We start from the raw sequence: 15100 nt of genomic DNA on the forward strand, positions 1-15100 counted from the left end.
GTTCCACAGATATTTGGACTACATGAATTTTCTGAAAGGAGGGTTGGAGGTCTTCATTCTCTTCTCAGTCATTTTCAGTTCTGGTAAGATTTCCCACAACAAATCTTTTGAAATCTTATTTTTCTCTGTAACTTGCTCTCCACTGTTGATGGAACTTTTAATCATGTCTGTTTGTTTCGTCTGCCATGCCCCCTTTCAGCTAGCACGTGGGTCGGATTCACCATTTCTTTGATATTCACTCCATCAACCTCCATGGATCTCAATGGATCATAGTCAATTTCTGCCACCTTAGTAAGATTCCACCATCGGAATCTTCCCTTCCCTTCTCTTTCTGCATTCCAAAGGGACCTGTTCCCTCTGTGGCTCACTCTTCCGTCTCATTCAACCACTTCCTTTCTCATGGCATTTTCCCATGCAACCTTTTAGCCATCAAAATTAGTGTGTTTATTGTATATGATGTAGTCTCCACATTGAATAAACCAAAAGAAGATTGGCAACATGCCTCTCTCTGTTTAATCTGCAGGAGTGACCCTGAATTCCAGTTGCCAGTCAGTTTAATCCTCCATCCCACTTTGACCATTCTGTTTGTGGTTTTCTACACTGCTCCAAAAAGGTCTAACAAGCTGGAGGAGCAGCACTTCATCTTTGTTAACACAGTACAAACCTTAGGATTCCACATGGAATTCAACAATTTCGATAACCTTTTGCTTTTCCTCCAAAACTGCCCAGTTCTCTGCGACATTATTAACCTGTAACATTAATACAGTCTCTCTAAAATGTTGCTTGGGCTACTGAAGATAGCAGCGAGGATGTTGCCAGGACTAGAGGATCTGAGCTATAGGGAGAGGTTGAGTTGGACTCTATTCCTTGGAGCGCAGGAGGATGAGGGGTGATCTTATAGAGGTGTGTAAGATCATGAGAGGAATAGATCGGGTAGATATGCAGTCTCTTGCCTAGAGAAGGTGAATCGAGGACCAGAGGACACAGATTTAAGATGAAGGGGAAAAGATTTAATAGGAATCTGAGGGGTTACTTTTTCACACAAAGGGTGGTGGGTGTATGGAGCATGCTGCCAGAGGAGGTAGTTGAGGCTGGTACTGTCCCAACGTTTAAGAAACATTTAGACGGGTACATGGACAGGATAGGTTTGGAGGGATATGGGCCAAAAGTAGGCAGGTGGGACTAGTGTAGCTGGGACATGTCCGGTGTGGGCAAGTTGGGCCGAAGGGCCTATTTCCATGCAGTATCACTCTATGACTATATTTATTATTAATTCAGATTTCCATTCACTTGAATGTTCCACAATCTCCAGTTCCAACAATGTTCTTTATCTCTCTACTGCTCACGTGCATCCCCTTCCATGTACATTCTGACAGATCAGCTGTGATCAATTATCTTTCTTCAACCTTTCTTAGCTGGAAGCTGTTGTCATCTGGGTAAGCTTGGGGTTTCCACCCTGTTACTCTCACTCCTCCCCGTCTGCATCATAAAATGCATTTGTTTTAGAAACATGGAAATATAGAAAATAGGTGCAGGAGGAGGCCATTTGGCCCTTCGAGCCAGCACCGCCATTCATTGTGATCATGGCTGATCATCTACAATCAGTAACTCGTGTCTGCCTTCTCCCCATATCCCTTGATTCCACTAGCCCCGAGAGCTCTATCTAATTCTCTTTTAAAGTCATCCAGTGAATTGGCCTCCACTGCCTTCTGTGGCAGAGAATTCCACAAGCTCACAACTCTGGGTGAAAAAGTTTCTTCTCACCTCAGTTCTCAGTCAGAGTTTCGATTGAAGGTCATCAACTTGAAATCTTAAATCTTTCCCTCCACATTGCTGCTTATTTGCACAGCGATGTTAATTGCTTTCTCCAGTATGTAAGTTATACAGAATGACATAGAAACATAGAAACATAGAAAATAGGTGCAGGAGTAGGCCATTCGGCCCTTCGAGCCTGCACCGCCATTCAATATGATCATGGCTGATCATCCAGCTCAGTAGCCTGTACCTGCCTTCTCTCCATACCCCCTGATCCCTGTAGCAAAAAGGGCCACATCTAACTACCTCTTAAATATAGCCAATGAACTGGCCTCAACTACCTTCTGTGGCAGAGAATTCCACAGACTCACCACTCTCTGTGTGAAGAAATGTTTTCTCATCTCATGACGATAGCTAATAGAAACACAATCGTCTATTAACGACGATTACATGTTCAGACTCTTTGGGGAGTGTGTGGGAAAAGCATACTGTTTTACGATCCGCGCCACAAGGTGACTGATATGACGCCACGCCACAAGGTGACTGATATGACGGCACTTAAAATTGGAAGAACTAATGAAGCCATTCTTTATAGACAGAAAATGTTACAAGATGTTAATATAATGCAGTAAAGGTATATTCACGCTGGTTGTGTTCGGACCTAAGCCATGGATGCATAATGTCAAAGAATGATGTGCATGTTTTGATATTCATTTACAAACTAATACAAGGTGAATGCTATCTTTTTTTTAAGGTATATGCAGAGTATACCAGATACCAAAGCCAGATTACAACAGGACTGGGTCCACCATCAGGTATACTTTGTGGTGTGAACTTTGAAGGATTGAAATAATAATGTCATGTCTATTACTTATATTACCAAGTAAGAGAGTTAAATGTTTAGGCAATAAGCATCATGTAAGTCAGTGTCAAGATTCCAAGTTTCATTCCTGGGACAAGGAAGAACTGTCCTGTAGTGCTAGGTAATATTGAATGAATCTATTTTATAAAATCTAGAATGGAGGAGAGAAGATTTTTCCAATTCTATAAATTTCAACAAAGGACCCTGGTAAAATGTACAAGAGCTGCTTTCCATGCCTGGAGAGTAAGTGTAGTCTTCCTCATTTTAGTGTAAATGGTCAGTGAGGTCGAAATAGAGTCAAACAGCACAGTAACAGGCCCATCAGCCCAATTTGTCCACATCGAACAAGATACCCCATCCACTCTTATCCCACTTGCTTACTTTTGGCCCATATCCCTCTAAACCTTTCCTGTCCATGTATCTGTTAAAATGTCTTTTAAATATTGTTATAGTATCAGCCTCAACTATCTCCCCAGTTCGTTCCAGATACCCACCACCTTCAGTGTGAAAACGTTGTCCCTCAGGTTCCCCTCTCTCCTTAAACCTATGTTCCTCTGGCTCTTGATTCCCCTCCTCTGGGTAAAAGACTCTGCATTCACCTTATCCATTTCCCTCATGATTTTATACACCTCAATAAGATTATCTGTCTTCACTGAGGAAGATACACACAATCTCCCAAATGTTCTAGGGGCCGGAGAACCTAGGGTGATGGAGGAACTGAAGGAAATCCACATTAGGCAGGAAATGGTTTTGGGTAGACTGATGGGACTGAAGGCTGATAAATCCCCAGGGCCTGATGGTCTGCATCCCAGGGTACTTAAGGAGGTGGCTCTAGAAATAGTGGAAGCATTGGAGATCATTTTTCAATGTTCTATAGATTCAGGATCAGTTCCTGTGGATTGGAGGATAGCAAATGTTATCCCACTTTTTAAGAAAGGAGGGAGAGAGAAAACGGGTAATTATAGACCAGTTAGTCTGACATCAGTGGTGGGGAAGATGCTGGAGTCAATTATAAAAGACGAAATTGCTGAGCATTTGGATAGCAGTAACAGGATTATTCCGAGTCAGCATGGATTTACGAAGGGGAAATCATGCTTGACAAATCAACTGGAATTTTTTGAGGATGTAACTAGGAAAATTGACAGGGGAGAATCAGTGGATGTGGTGTACCTCGACTTTCAGAAAGCCTTCGACAAGGTCCCACATAGGAGATTAGTGGGCAAAATTAGGGCACATGGTATTGGGGGTAGGGTACTGACATGGATAGAAAATTGGTTGACAGACAGAAAGCAAAGAGTGGGGATAAATGGATCCCTTTCGGAATGGGAGGCGGTGACCAGTGGGGTACCGCAAGGTTCGGTGCTGGGACCCCAGCTATTTACGATATACATTAATGACTTAGACGAAGGGATTAAAAGTACCATTAGCAAATTTGCAGATGATACTAAGCTAGGGGGTAGTGTGAATTGTGAGGAAGATGCAATAAGGCTGCAGGGTGACTTGGACAGGTTGTGTGAGTGGGCGGATACATGGCAGATGCAGTTTAATGTAGATAAGTGTGAGGTTATTCACTTTGGAAGTAAGAATAGAAAGGCAGATTATTATCTGAATGGTGTCAAGTTAGGAGGAGGGGGAGTTCAACGAGATCTGGGTGTCCTAGTGCATCAGTCAATGAAAGGAAGCATGCAGGTACAGCAGGCAGTGAAGAAAGCCAATGGAATGTTGGCCTTCATAACAAGAGGAGTTGAGTATAGGAGCAAAGAGGTCCTCTACAGTTGTACCGGGCCCTGGTGAGACCGCACCTGGAGCACTGTGTGCAGTTTTGGTCTCCAAATTTGAGGAAGGATATTCTTGCTATGGAGGGCGTGCAGCGTAGGTTCACTAGGTTAATTCCCGGAATGGCGGGACTCGTATGTTGAAAGGCTGGAGCGATTGGGCTTGTATACACTGGAATTTAGAAGGATGAGGAGGGATCTTATAGACAATAGACAATAGACAATAAGTGCAGGAGTAGGCCATTCAGCCCTTCGAGCCAGCACCGCCATTCAATGCGATCATGGCTGATCACTCTCAATCAGTACCCCGTTCCTGCCTTCTCCCCATACCCCCTCACTCCGCTATCCTTAAGAGCTCTATCCAGCTCTCTCTTGAAAGCATCCAACGAACTGGCCTCCACTGCCTTCTGAGGCAGAGAATTCCACACCTTCACCACCCTCTGACTGAAAAAGTTCTTCCTCATCTCCGTTCTAAATGGCCTACCCCTTATTCTCAAACTGTGGCCCCTTGTTCTGGACTCCCCCAACATTGGGAACATGTTATCTGCCTCTAATGTGTCCAATCCCCTAATTATCTTATATGTTTCAATAAGATCCCCCCTCATCCTTCTAAATTCCAGTGTATACAAGCCCAATCGCTCCAGCCTTTCAACATACGACAGTCCCGCCATTCCGGGAATTAACCTAGTGAACCTACGCTGCACGCCCTCCATAGCAAGAACATCCTTCCTCAAATTTGGAGACCAAAACTGCACACAGTACTCCAGGTGCGGTCTCACCAGGGCCCGGTACAACTGTAGAAGGACCTCTTTGCTCCTATACTCAACTCCTCTTGTTACGAAGGCCAACATTCCATTGGCTTTCTTCACTGCCTGCTGAACCTGCATGCTTCCTTTCATTGACTGATGCACTAGGACACCCAGATCTCGTTGAACTCCCCCTCCTCCTAACTTGACACCATTCAGATAATAATCTGCCTTTCTATTCTTACTTCCAAAGTGAATAACCTCACACTTATCTACATTAAACTGCATCTGCCATGTATCCGCCCACTCACACAACCTGTCCAAGTCACCCTGCAGCCTTATTGCATCTTCCTCACAATTCACACTACCCCCCAACTTAGTATCATCTGCAAATTTGCTAATGGTACTTTTAATCCCTTCGTCTAAGTCATTAATGTATATCGTAAATAGCTGGGGTCCCAGCACCGAACCTTGCGGTACCCCACTGGTCACTGCCTGCCATTCCGAAAGGGACCCATTTATCCCCACTCTTTGCTTTCTGTCTGTCAACCAATTTTCTATCCATGTCAGTACCCTACCCCCAATACCATGTGCCCTAATTTTGCCCACTAATCTCCTATGTGGGACCTTGTCGAAGGCTTTCTGAAAGTCGAGGTACACCACATCCACTGACTCTCCCTTGTCAATTCTCCTAGTTACATCCTCAAAAAATTCCAGTAGATTTGTCAAGCATGATTTCCCCTTCGTAAATCCATGCTGACTCGGAATGATCCCGTTACTGCTATCCAAATGCTCAGCAATTTCGTCTTTTATAATTGACTCCAGCATCTTCCCCACCACTGATGTCAGACTAACTGGTCTATAATTACCCGTTTTCTCTCTCCCTCCTTTCTTAAAAAGTGGGATAACATTTGCTATCCTCCAATCCACAGGAACTGATCCTGAATCTATAGAACATTGAAAAATGATCTCCAATGCTTCCACTATTTCTAGAGCCACCTCCTTAAGTATTCTGGGATGCAGACCATCAGGCCCTGGGGATTTATCAGCCTTCAGTCCCATCAGTCTACCCAAAACCATTTCCTGCCTAATGTGGATTTCCTTCAGTTCCTCCATCACCCTAGGTTCTCCGGCCCCTAGAACATTTGGGAGATTGTGTGTATCTTCCTCAGTGAAGACAGATCCAAAGTAACGGTTTAACTCATCTGCCATTTCTTTGTTCCCCATAATAAATTCCCCTGCTTCTGTCTTCAAGGGACCCACATTTGCCTTGACTATTTTTTTCCTCTTCACGTACCTAAAAAAACTTTTGCTATCCTCCTTTATATTATTGGCTAGTTTACCCTCGTACCTCATCTTTTCTCCCCGTATTGCCTTTTTAGTTAACTTTTGTTGCTCTTTAAAAGAGTCCCAATCCTCTGTCTTCCCACTCTTCTTTGCTATGTTATACTTCCTCTCCTTAATTTTTATGCTGTCCCTGACTTCCCTTGTCAGCCACAGGTGTCTCTTACTCCCCTTAGAGTCTTTCCACCTCTTTGGAATAAATTGATCCTGCAACCTCTGCATTATTCCCAGGAATACCTGCCATTGCTGTTCTACCGTCTTCCCTGCTAGGGCCTCCTTCCAATCAATTTTGGCCAGCTCCCGCCTCATGCCTCTGTAATCCCCTTTGCTATACTGTAATACCGACACTTCCGATTTTCCCTTCTGCCTTTCCATTTGCAGAGTAAAACTTATCATGTTGTGATCACTGCCTCCTAATGGCTCTTTTACCTCTAGTCCCCTTATCAGATCAGGATCATTACACAACACTAAATCCAGAATTGCCTTCTCCCTGGTAGGCTCCAGTACAAGCTGTTCTAAGAATCCATCTCGAAGGCACTCTACAAACTCTCTTTCCTGGGGTCCATTTCCAACCTGATTTTCCCAGTCTACCTGCATGTTGAAATCTCCCATAACCACCGTAGCATTACATTTTTGACACGCCAATTTTATCTCCTGATTCAACTTGCACCCTATGTCGAGGCTACTGTTTGGGGGCCTATAGATAACTCCCATTAGGGTCTTTTTACCCTTACAATTTCTCATTTCTATCCATACTGATTCAACATCTCCTGATTCTATGTCACCCCTTGCAAGGGAATGAATATCATTCCTTACCATCAGAGCAACCCCACCCCCTCTGCCCACCTGTCTGTCTTTTCTATACGTTGTGTACCCCTGAATATTCAGTTCCCAGCCCTGGTCCTCTTGTAGCCATGTCTCAGTGATCCCTACAACATCATACTTGCCCATGACTAACTGAGCCTCAAGCTCATCCACTTTATTTTTTATACTACGCGCATTTAAGTACAACACTTTAACTTCTGTATTTACCTCCCCTCTCACATCGTTCACAATTGGCCCTGCCCTTAATTTCTTTTCCGCTCTAGAACTTCTGTTCCCATTCTTCCGAGAGTCTTTTGCAATATCTCCTGTATTCCCTTTTACCTCATCTTCATATTCACAATTTGTTAACCCCTCCCCCCCACTACTTAGTTTAAAGCCACAGGTGTCACACTAGCAAACCTGCCTGCCAGAATGTTTGTTCCCCTGCTGTTAAGATGCAACCCATCCCTTTTGTACAAGTCACCCCTAGCCCAGAAGAGATCCCAGTGGTCCAGAAATCTAAATCCCTGCTCTCTGCACCAGCCCCTCAGCCATAAATTCATACCCTCTATCTCTCTGTTCCTGGCCTCACCAGCACGAGGTACCGGTAGCAGTCCAGAGATAACTACCTTCGACGTCCTACTTCTCAGTGCTTTTCCCAACTCTCTAAACTCCCGCTGTAGCACCTCCTTCCTCTTCCGCCCGACGTCATTCGTGCCCACGTGCACAACGACTTCAGGTTGATCGCCTTCCCTCACTAGGATTTTCTGAAGCCGGTCTGTGATGTGTTGAACCCTGGCACCAGGGAGGCAACAGACCATCCTCAAGTCCCTCCTGCTGCCACAGAATCTTCTGTCCGTCCCTCGGACTATGGAGTCACCGACCACTACGGCTCTTCCAGACTTCGGTCTCCCCTGTCGAGTATCCTTGCCAACAGGTCCGCCACTCGGACTGGAAACGTCTTCTGCCCCGACAGTTCCCAAGAGGGTATACCTATTTGCAATAGGCACAGCCACTGGGGTCTCCTGTAGTCCACGTCCACGTCCACTCCCCCCTGAAACAGTCTCCCACCTTCGCTCGACCTGGACCCTTGGCGTGACAGCCTCACAATAGGTCCTGTCGAGGAAACTCTCGCATTCTCGGATGGCCCTGAGGTCATCCAACTGCCTCTCCAACTCCACCACACGTCCCTTCAGGAGCTGCACCTTGGCACAGTTCTTGCAGGTGTAGCTCCCAGAAGCTCCAGCGACGTCCCTGTCTTCCCACATCCTGCAGGAAACACACCGCACCAACTTTTCCGCCATCACCTTGTGCCTATAACCAGCTCTGGCTTAAAACAATCGTATCCTCCTCACCTCAACCTCCTCGCCGAAGACTCGCAGCCAAAGACTCGCACTTTTCTCACTGGGCTGCACCTGAACAGGGCTGCACCCTTTTGCAAGTATTGCTTATATCACCAATTAAATTGCCTGATTGTCCAATTTACCTGACTTCTCACTTAAACTAGCACTTACTTTACTGCTCAGCCAACGGGCGTCCTTGCTCTGCTCCCGGACTTTTCAAATTGACTACTAGCTTCCTTTTGGCGCTCTTTTTAAACTGCCTGTTCAACTGCGATTAGCACTTACTTTACTGCTCAGCCAACGGGCGTCCTTGCTCTGCTCCCGGACTTTTCAAATTGACTACTAGCTTCCTTTTGGCGCTCTTTTTAAACTGCCTGTTCAACTGCGATTAGCACTTACTTTACTGCTCAGCCAACGGGCGTCCTTGCTCTGCTCCCGGACATATAAGATAATTAGGGGATTGGACACATTAGAGGCAGGAAACATGTTCCCAATGTTGGGGGAGTCCAGAACAAGGGGCCACAGTTTAAGAATAAGGGGTAGGCCATTTAGAACGGAGATGAGGAAGAACTTTTTCAGTCAGAGAGTGGTGAAGGTGTGGAATTCTCTGCCTCAGAAGGCAGTGGAGGCCAGTTCGTTGGATGCTTTCAAGAGAGAGCTGGATAGAGCTCTTAAGGATAGCGGAGTGAGGGGGTATGGGGAGAAGGCAGGAACGGGGTACTGATTGAGAGTGATCAGCCATGATCGAATTGAATGGCGGTGCTGGCTCGAAGGGCTGAATGGCCTACTCCTGCACCTAGTGTCTATTGTCTATTGTCTATCCCTCAGCCTCCTGTGCTCCAAGGCATAAAGTCCAATCCTGCTCAATCTTTCCCTACAGCTCAGGTCCTCATGTCCTGGCAACATCCCCACAATCTTCTCTTTCCAGCTTAACGACATCCTTCCTATAACGGGACCAAAACTGAACACAATGCGGCCTCACCAATGTCTCATACAATGTAACATAACATCCCAACTTTTATACTCATGAATCTTACTGATAAAACACAATGTACTGAAAATCTTGACCACCCTATCTATCTGTGACATAACTTTCAAAGAACTACCATGTAATTGTACTCTTAAATCTGAGAAGGTCCTGCCCTGGTTTGTCTTCCTAAAAGGCAACACTTTGCCCTTATCTGCATTAAACTCCATTAGCCGTTGTTCAGCCCACTTGCCTAGCTGATCAAGCTCCTGCTGTAATTGTTGATAACCCATCCACGCTATGATACCACCCACTTCAGCATCATATATCTTCACTCGGGATTGTGAATCTTTGGAATTCATGTTTGCAGAGGATTGAGGATGCCTATTCATTGCTGAGAATAGACAAATTTCTTTGACGTTAATGGAATCGCATTATATTATAGGAAGGTGCGGGAGACCAACCATGATCTCACTGTAGAATAAGGACAGAATTGAACTAGTTGGTAAAATTGGTTAGGTCATATTTGTAATAATGTATCCAGTTCTGATCCTTACTATAAAAAGGATTTAGATACATCAGAATGAGTAGATTGCACCATAAGAGGAAAGGTTGAATCTGACAGTGCTATTGCTGAACATTATGTGAATTCCTTTCCAATCGGCAATGTCTGACATGTTAGGTTTGTAACCTCACCAGTTAATTAGAAAAAGCAAATATAATTTTTGATCATGTGTGGCACTATTGAACATGAACCTTACTTTTTAAATCTTCAATGTTTTGCAGTTTATTCCATGGTGACACCGTCTCCAGGCATTGGTCCTGCCCAGAACCCTATTTCTGTTTTACCTCCAGTGATGACGTCACAGCCATATCCCATTCAGCCACAGACAACTGTCCCATACACGTTTGCAAACACAAATGCACAGTTTACTACACAGCAATTTAGGCAGCCTCTTCCAACATCTTATGCTACTGGAATGCCTACAGAGATGAATCAGAACCAAGTGGTGTCAGGGATGGTGAATCAAGAATCACAGAACAACTTTCAAATGCCACAACCGATACCAGGACCTTGTTTTACACAACAGCCTTTGCAACAAACTGGAGCAAATTTGCAACAGGTGACAACATAAATAAAACAAACTTGTAAAATGTCAGTCAATGAGCTTTGAAATAAGGTTTTGTGTGTGCTAATGTGTTGCGGAAAAAAAACAATGATAAATTAGACTGCCATTTTTGTTTTTATCTCAGATTTGGGCATTGAAAATAATATTCAATGACATTCAGATTGATATTTTTTTTTGTAGTAAAATATTATTTAACCAAGTGTGAAGATGTAATTACTTCTAATGAATGCCTGAGCTCTGAGTTTATAGCTTGGAGCATGGCTGTTAGTAATGCATTTGGATTTGCATGAATTGTTAATGTTCCTTATCATTTGGGGGGAATAACTCTAGTGAAAACAAACCCTGGCATTTTCAGCTTTTGTAATGATGGCTTGAGCGTTTCCTCGTTTTGTAAAACTACTCCAACCAAGTGTTGGTCGTTTATAGGTTCACTCTGTAAACTCCGCCCACATGCCGCTCTCCATGTCCAGCTCAGAATATCAGTTCCAGGTCTCGGGTAACAATAACCCAATGCCACCACCTGGGCCACAGAAGAGACGCTTCACAGAAGAGAGAGCTGCAAATGCACCAGAAGGACTCCTTGGATACAGGGTAGGTACCATTCATAGTGTGCCTGTCTGAGAGAAAAAGCCACTCAGTGTAATACACCAAATAATTAATTGCATTCGGATTTTAGAGATGTTCAGAAGAGGGAGATTCTGATTGGCTTTATGATACAACTGGATAAACCTTCAGTTGGAGGTGGTAAGAACAAACCTCCATTTTTTAAATCCAGAGATTCTAAGAAAAAAATTGTTTCATATGGTTGAAGGAACTATTTTAAGATCTTGAAAAAATGTCCAAAGCTAATAAAACAGTTATCTGCATACTTTTAAAATAAAAATGATACATGTGAACTTCAGAAAATTAGAGTAGGAGCAGGCCCATAAGACTGCTCCCCTTTTAATATGACCGTGGTTGGTCAGACCTCATGTCTTCTGTGCAGTTCCATCCTCATTTCTTCTATGCCGTTCGAGACCTCATTTCTTCTGTGCCGTTCCATCTTACCCTGAGTTCTCTGATCTTTCAAAAATGTATGTATTACTTTCAATATTCCCAACGATCTAGCTCCAACAACCTCCAGGAGAGAGAATTCTAAAGATTCACCATCCTCTTAAGAAATTCCTACGTGCCTCAGTATTAAATTGTCATTCTTAATTTTGCAACGATGTCATCTTGTTTGAGGTTCTCAACGGAAATAACTCGACGTTTACCCTTTCAGGATCCTTAAGGATCTTGCCTGTTTCAATAAAGTCACCCCCATTCCTCTAAACTCCAAAGAATACAGAAATAAGGTAATCCTCTCATCCCAGGAATTACCCAAGTGAATCTCTTTTGGATTGCCTTCAATGTCAATGTATCCTGACTTAAATAAGGCGACCAAAACTATGCACAGTATTCCAGGTGTGGCATCACGAGTAAGTTGACCAAAACTATGCAACAATATTTCAGGTGTGGCATCACCAGTAAGTTGACAAAAACTATGCACAGTATTTCAGGTGTGGCATCACCAGTAAGTTGACTAAAACTATGCACAGTATTTCAGGTGTGGCATCACCAGTAAGTTGACCAAAACTATGCACAGTACTCCAGTTGTTGTCTCACCAATACTCTATATTTGTAAAATATTCCTTCTTTTCAAACTCCAACCATCTTGCAATAAGGGGCTTCTTGCCTTCTTAACCATTGGCTGCACCCGCCTTCTAAAATTTTGCACACTTTATGCAAAGAATCAGTGCACAAGAATATCTGACTCCTTTTCATATCACTCATTGGCAATCTTTCTCCATTTATATAATATCGACTGTTAAATCTGACTGTTAGTGACGTGTGCATTAAACTGCATTTGTCAACTGTTTGCCCACTCAGTCAATCTATCCTGTCCTGTAACACAATCCTAAATCACAAGACGTTCTCCCACCCATTTTTGTGACATAGGAAACTTGCATACCTTGCATTCTGCACCCTTCTCCGGGTTATTCATATCAATTGTAGATAATTGAGGCCGAAGAATGAATCCATGGCACATCCTGTTGAAATGGCAAGCAGATATTTGGTGCACATTGTACATTTTTAGTATGTGCCATCTGATTTTGCTAAGATAATAGCAAATCTTTGCTAAGATCTTAAGTTAATAGAAATAATGTAAAAAAATATTCTAGCAAGTATTTGAATATCTTCCTTCATTAATCAGTGAGTTTAAAACAAAAGATGTATGGTACTAATCAATTAATAGTGATCAAAGACCTCATGGTCTTTTTAAATAAAATAATTTCATTTATTTTGGTTGCCAATTTAATGGAACATGGTTGGTCAGGCCTCTATTTCAGTGTGAGAAAGATGTTTTGGAAATTGATTTCAGTACCGATCCAATATAGATTAAGAGCTATTCCGAAACTATTAACATCTTCCAAGATTTTCAGAATTAAACAAGCTCATTATAGATTTGACTTGTTTAAACCCTAGAACCATAGACTTTAACAGTACCAAATTTCAGAAGTAGACTGCAGCTGCATGTTCACATGTTCAATGCATAAAATGGATAAAATCTCTACACGTTGATTGATTATTAAAAACTAAGAATTATTTCTGAATATAAACAATTTCTAACATGCTGATTTTGTTTGTGGGTGTGTAATTTGTGGAGGAATGAGAAAGTGAAGTAGCCTAACAACAATGCTGCACTCACTGGTATGACCTCCCAGATTAAAATTATGCAGCAATTTGTTTTACTGAGCGCCAGCACTTAATTGCTAAAGCACACTGCTGTTACTGCATACACGGACACCTTAATGATACTATTACATTTAAAAATCATCCTTGAGGTGAACCTAGTGCATGTTAGAAAACACTAAAAGCCAATCTTTTTGTTGCTCCCACCTTCTTTTAGGGACCAGTTTTAGGAAAAGGCAACTCTTGAACATTCCATGGCATCATTTTACAGTGTTTTCTGCCCATGAAAGATGGGTCACTTTGTAAACTGGCCACCATATGGGCAAGCCTGATTCTCAGATCACAAGGTTTGACCAACTTACAAGGCAAATTTGGAAACCAGAACCCCTGCTCATCCACATCTTTTGATGAGAGCAATAGTCCTTTACTCTTGACACATTAGGAATGGATAGAAGGAACTGCAGATGCTGGTTTATATCGAAGATAGACGCAAAGTGCTGGAGTAACTCAGCGGGTCAGGCAACATCACTGGAGGAAAGGAATAGGTGATGCTTTGGATCAGAACACTTCTGCAGACTCTGAAGAAGGGTTCCAACCCAAAGCGTTACCTATTCCTTTCCTCCATAGATGCTGACTGACCCGCTGAGTTACTCCAGCTCTTTATGTCTACATTAGGAATGGATGTACACAGAGAGAATGAAGTGCAGAAGAATTGCCGTGGGCCTTTGGGTAGAATGGTGGAGGAACAGCAGGCTACCAGATAGTGAGACAAATGCTAGAGGAACTGAGGAAGGAAGAAGGCTCACTAACCAAAACATTGACTGGTTTCTCTTTCAACAGATGCTGCTTGACTGGCTGAGTTTTTCCAGCAATTCTGTTTTGGTTTCAGATTCCAGCATCTTCAGTTTTATTTGTTTGCCAAATAGTGGGGTCAAGTTTGGGGTAAGGATAGAGAAGAGAGAAAGGAAGGGTTGGGGGAGAATGGCAGAGAAACTAAGTATGTGCATCCGTGTCCATCTCTCCTTGGTCCTTCCCCCAATAGTAAGGGTGCGGGTTGGTTAGTTTTCAATCAATACTAATTTGCAATCTAATCATTTGACATTCATAGTCATACAGCACGAAAACAGTCCCTTCAACCCATCTCGACCAGACTGACCAAAAGCGATCAGCCATGATTGAATGGCTGAGTAGACTCGATGGTCGGAATGGCCTAATTCCACTCCTATGACTTTGAACTAATGCCCTATCTAAGCTAGTCCCATTAGCCCATGTTTGGCCCAAATCCCTCCAAACCTTTCCTATCTTTGTACCTATCCAAGTGTCTTTAAAATGTTTTTATTGTTTTCCTGCCTCAACTACCTCCTCTGGCAGCCCGTTCCACATACAAACCACCTTCTAAGTGAATAACTCGATGTCAAGTCTTACTTGGCTTGGCAGAGAAGAAAAAGGATTTACAACCATTGAGGTGTTTTAACTAATTAAAAAAATGAAAACTTGTCAAACTGTTAAAAGTATGCTGTTAGCTGTTTTGCTTGTTCATTCAGTTTGGTGAAGTGTCCAATTAAAATTATAGTCCTTGCTAATTCCCAACTAGCTCTGACCTTTTTAAAAAGGAAACTTGTTTGTGTAAGAAAAACTAATTTAATATAGGTGTGCGTAATC

General features: G+C 43.0%; 1 protein-coding gene and 1 non-coding gene across 4 annotated transcripts in view; both read left to right on the forward strand.

The window, feature by feature from the left end:
- The window catches only part of khdc4 (KH domain containing 4, pre-mRNA splicing factor), a 63299-nt gene that overhangs the window by 36751 nt on the left and 11448 nt on the right, over positions 1–15100 (forward strand). For all 3 annotated transcript variants that reach the window (XM_078396754.1, XM_078396756.1, XM_078396755.1), the window contains exons 9-11: positions 2510–2570; positions 10383–10720; positions 11153–11317. In XM_078396754.1, coding sequence (XP_078252880.1) covers positions 2510–2570; positions 10383–10720; positions 11153–11317 — 564 coding nt within the window. The remainder of the gene's footprint in view (positions 1–2509; positions 2571–10382; positions 10721–11152; positions 11318–15100) is intronic.
- LOC144592524 (small nucleolar RNA SNORA47) lies at positions 13408–13534 on the forward strand. The gene has a single exon (XR_013547148.1). It is a non-coding gene; the product is annotated as a small nucleolar RNA SNORA47 (small nucleolar RNA).

The sequence above is a fragment of the Rhinoraja longicauda genome, chromosome 3 (genome assembly GCF_053455715.1).
Source record: "Rhinoraja longicauda isolate Sanriku21f chromosome 3, sRhiLon1.1, whole genome shotgun sequence".
Classification (NCBI taxonomy): Eukaryota; Metazoa; Chordata; class Chondrichthyes; order Rajiformes; family Arhynchobatidae; genus Rhinoraja; species Rhinoraja longicauda.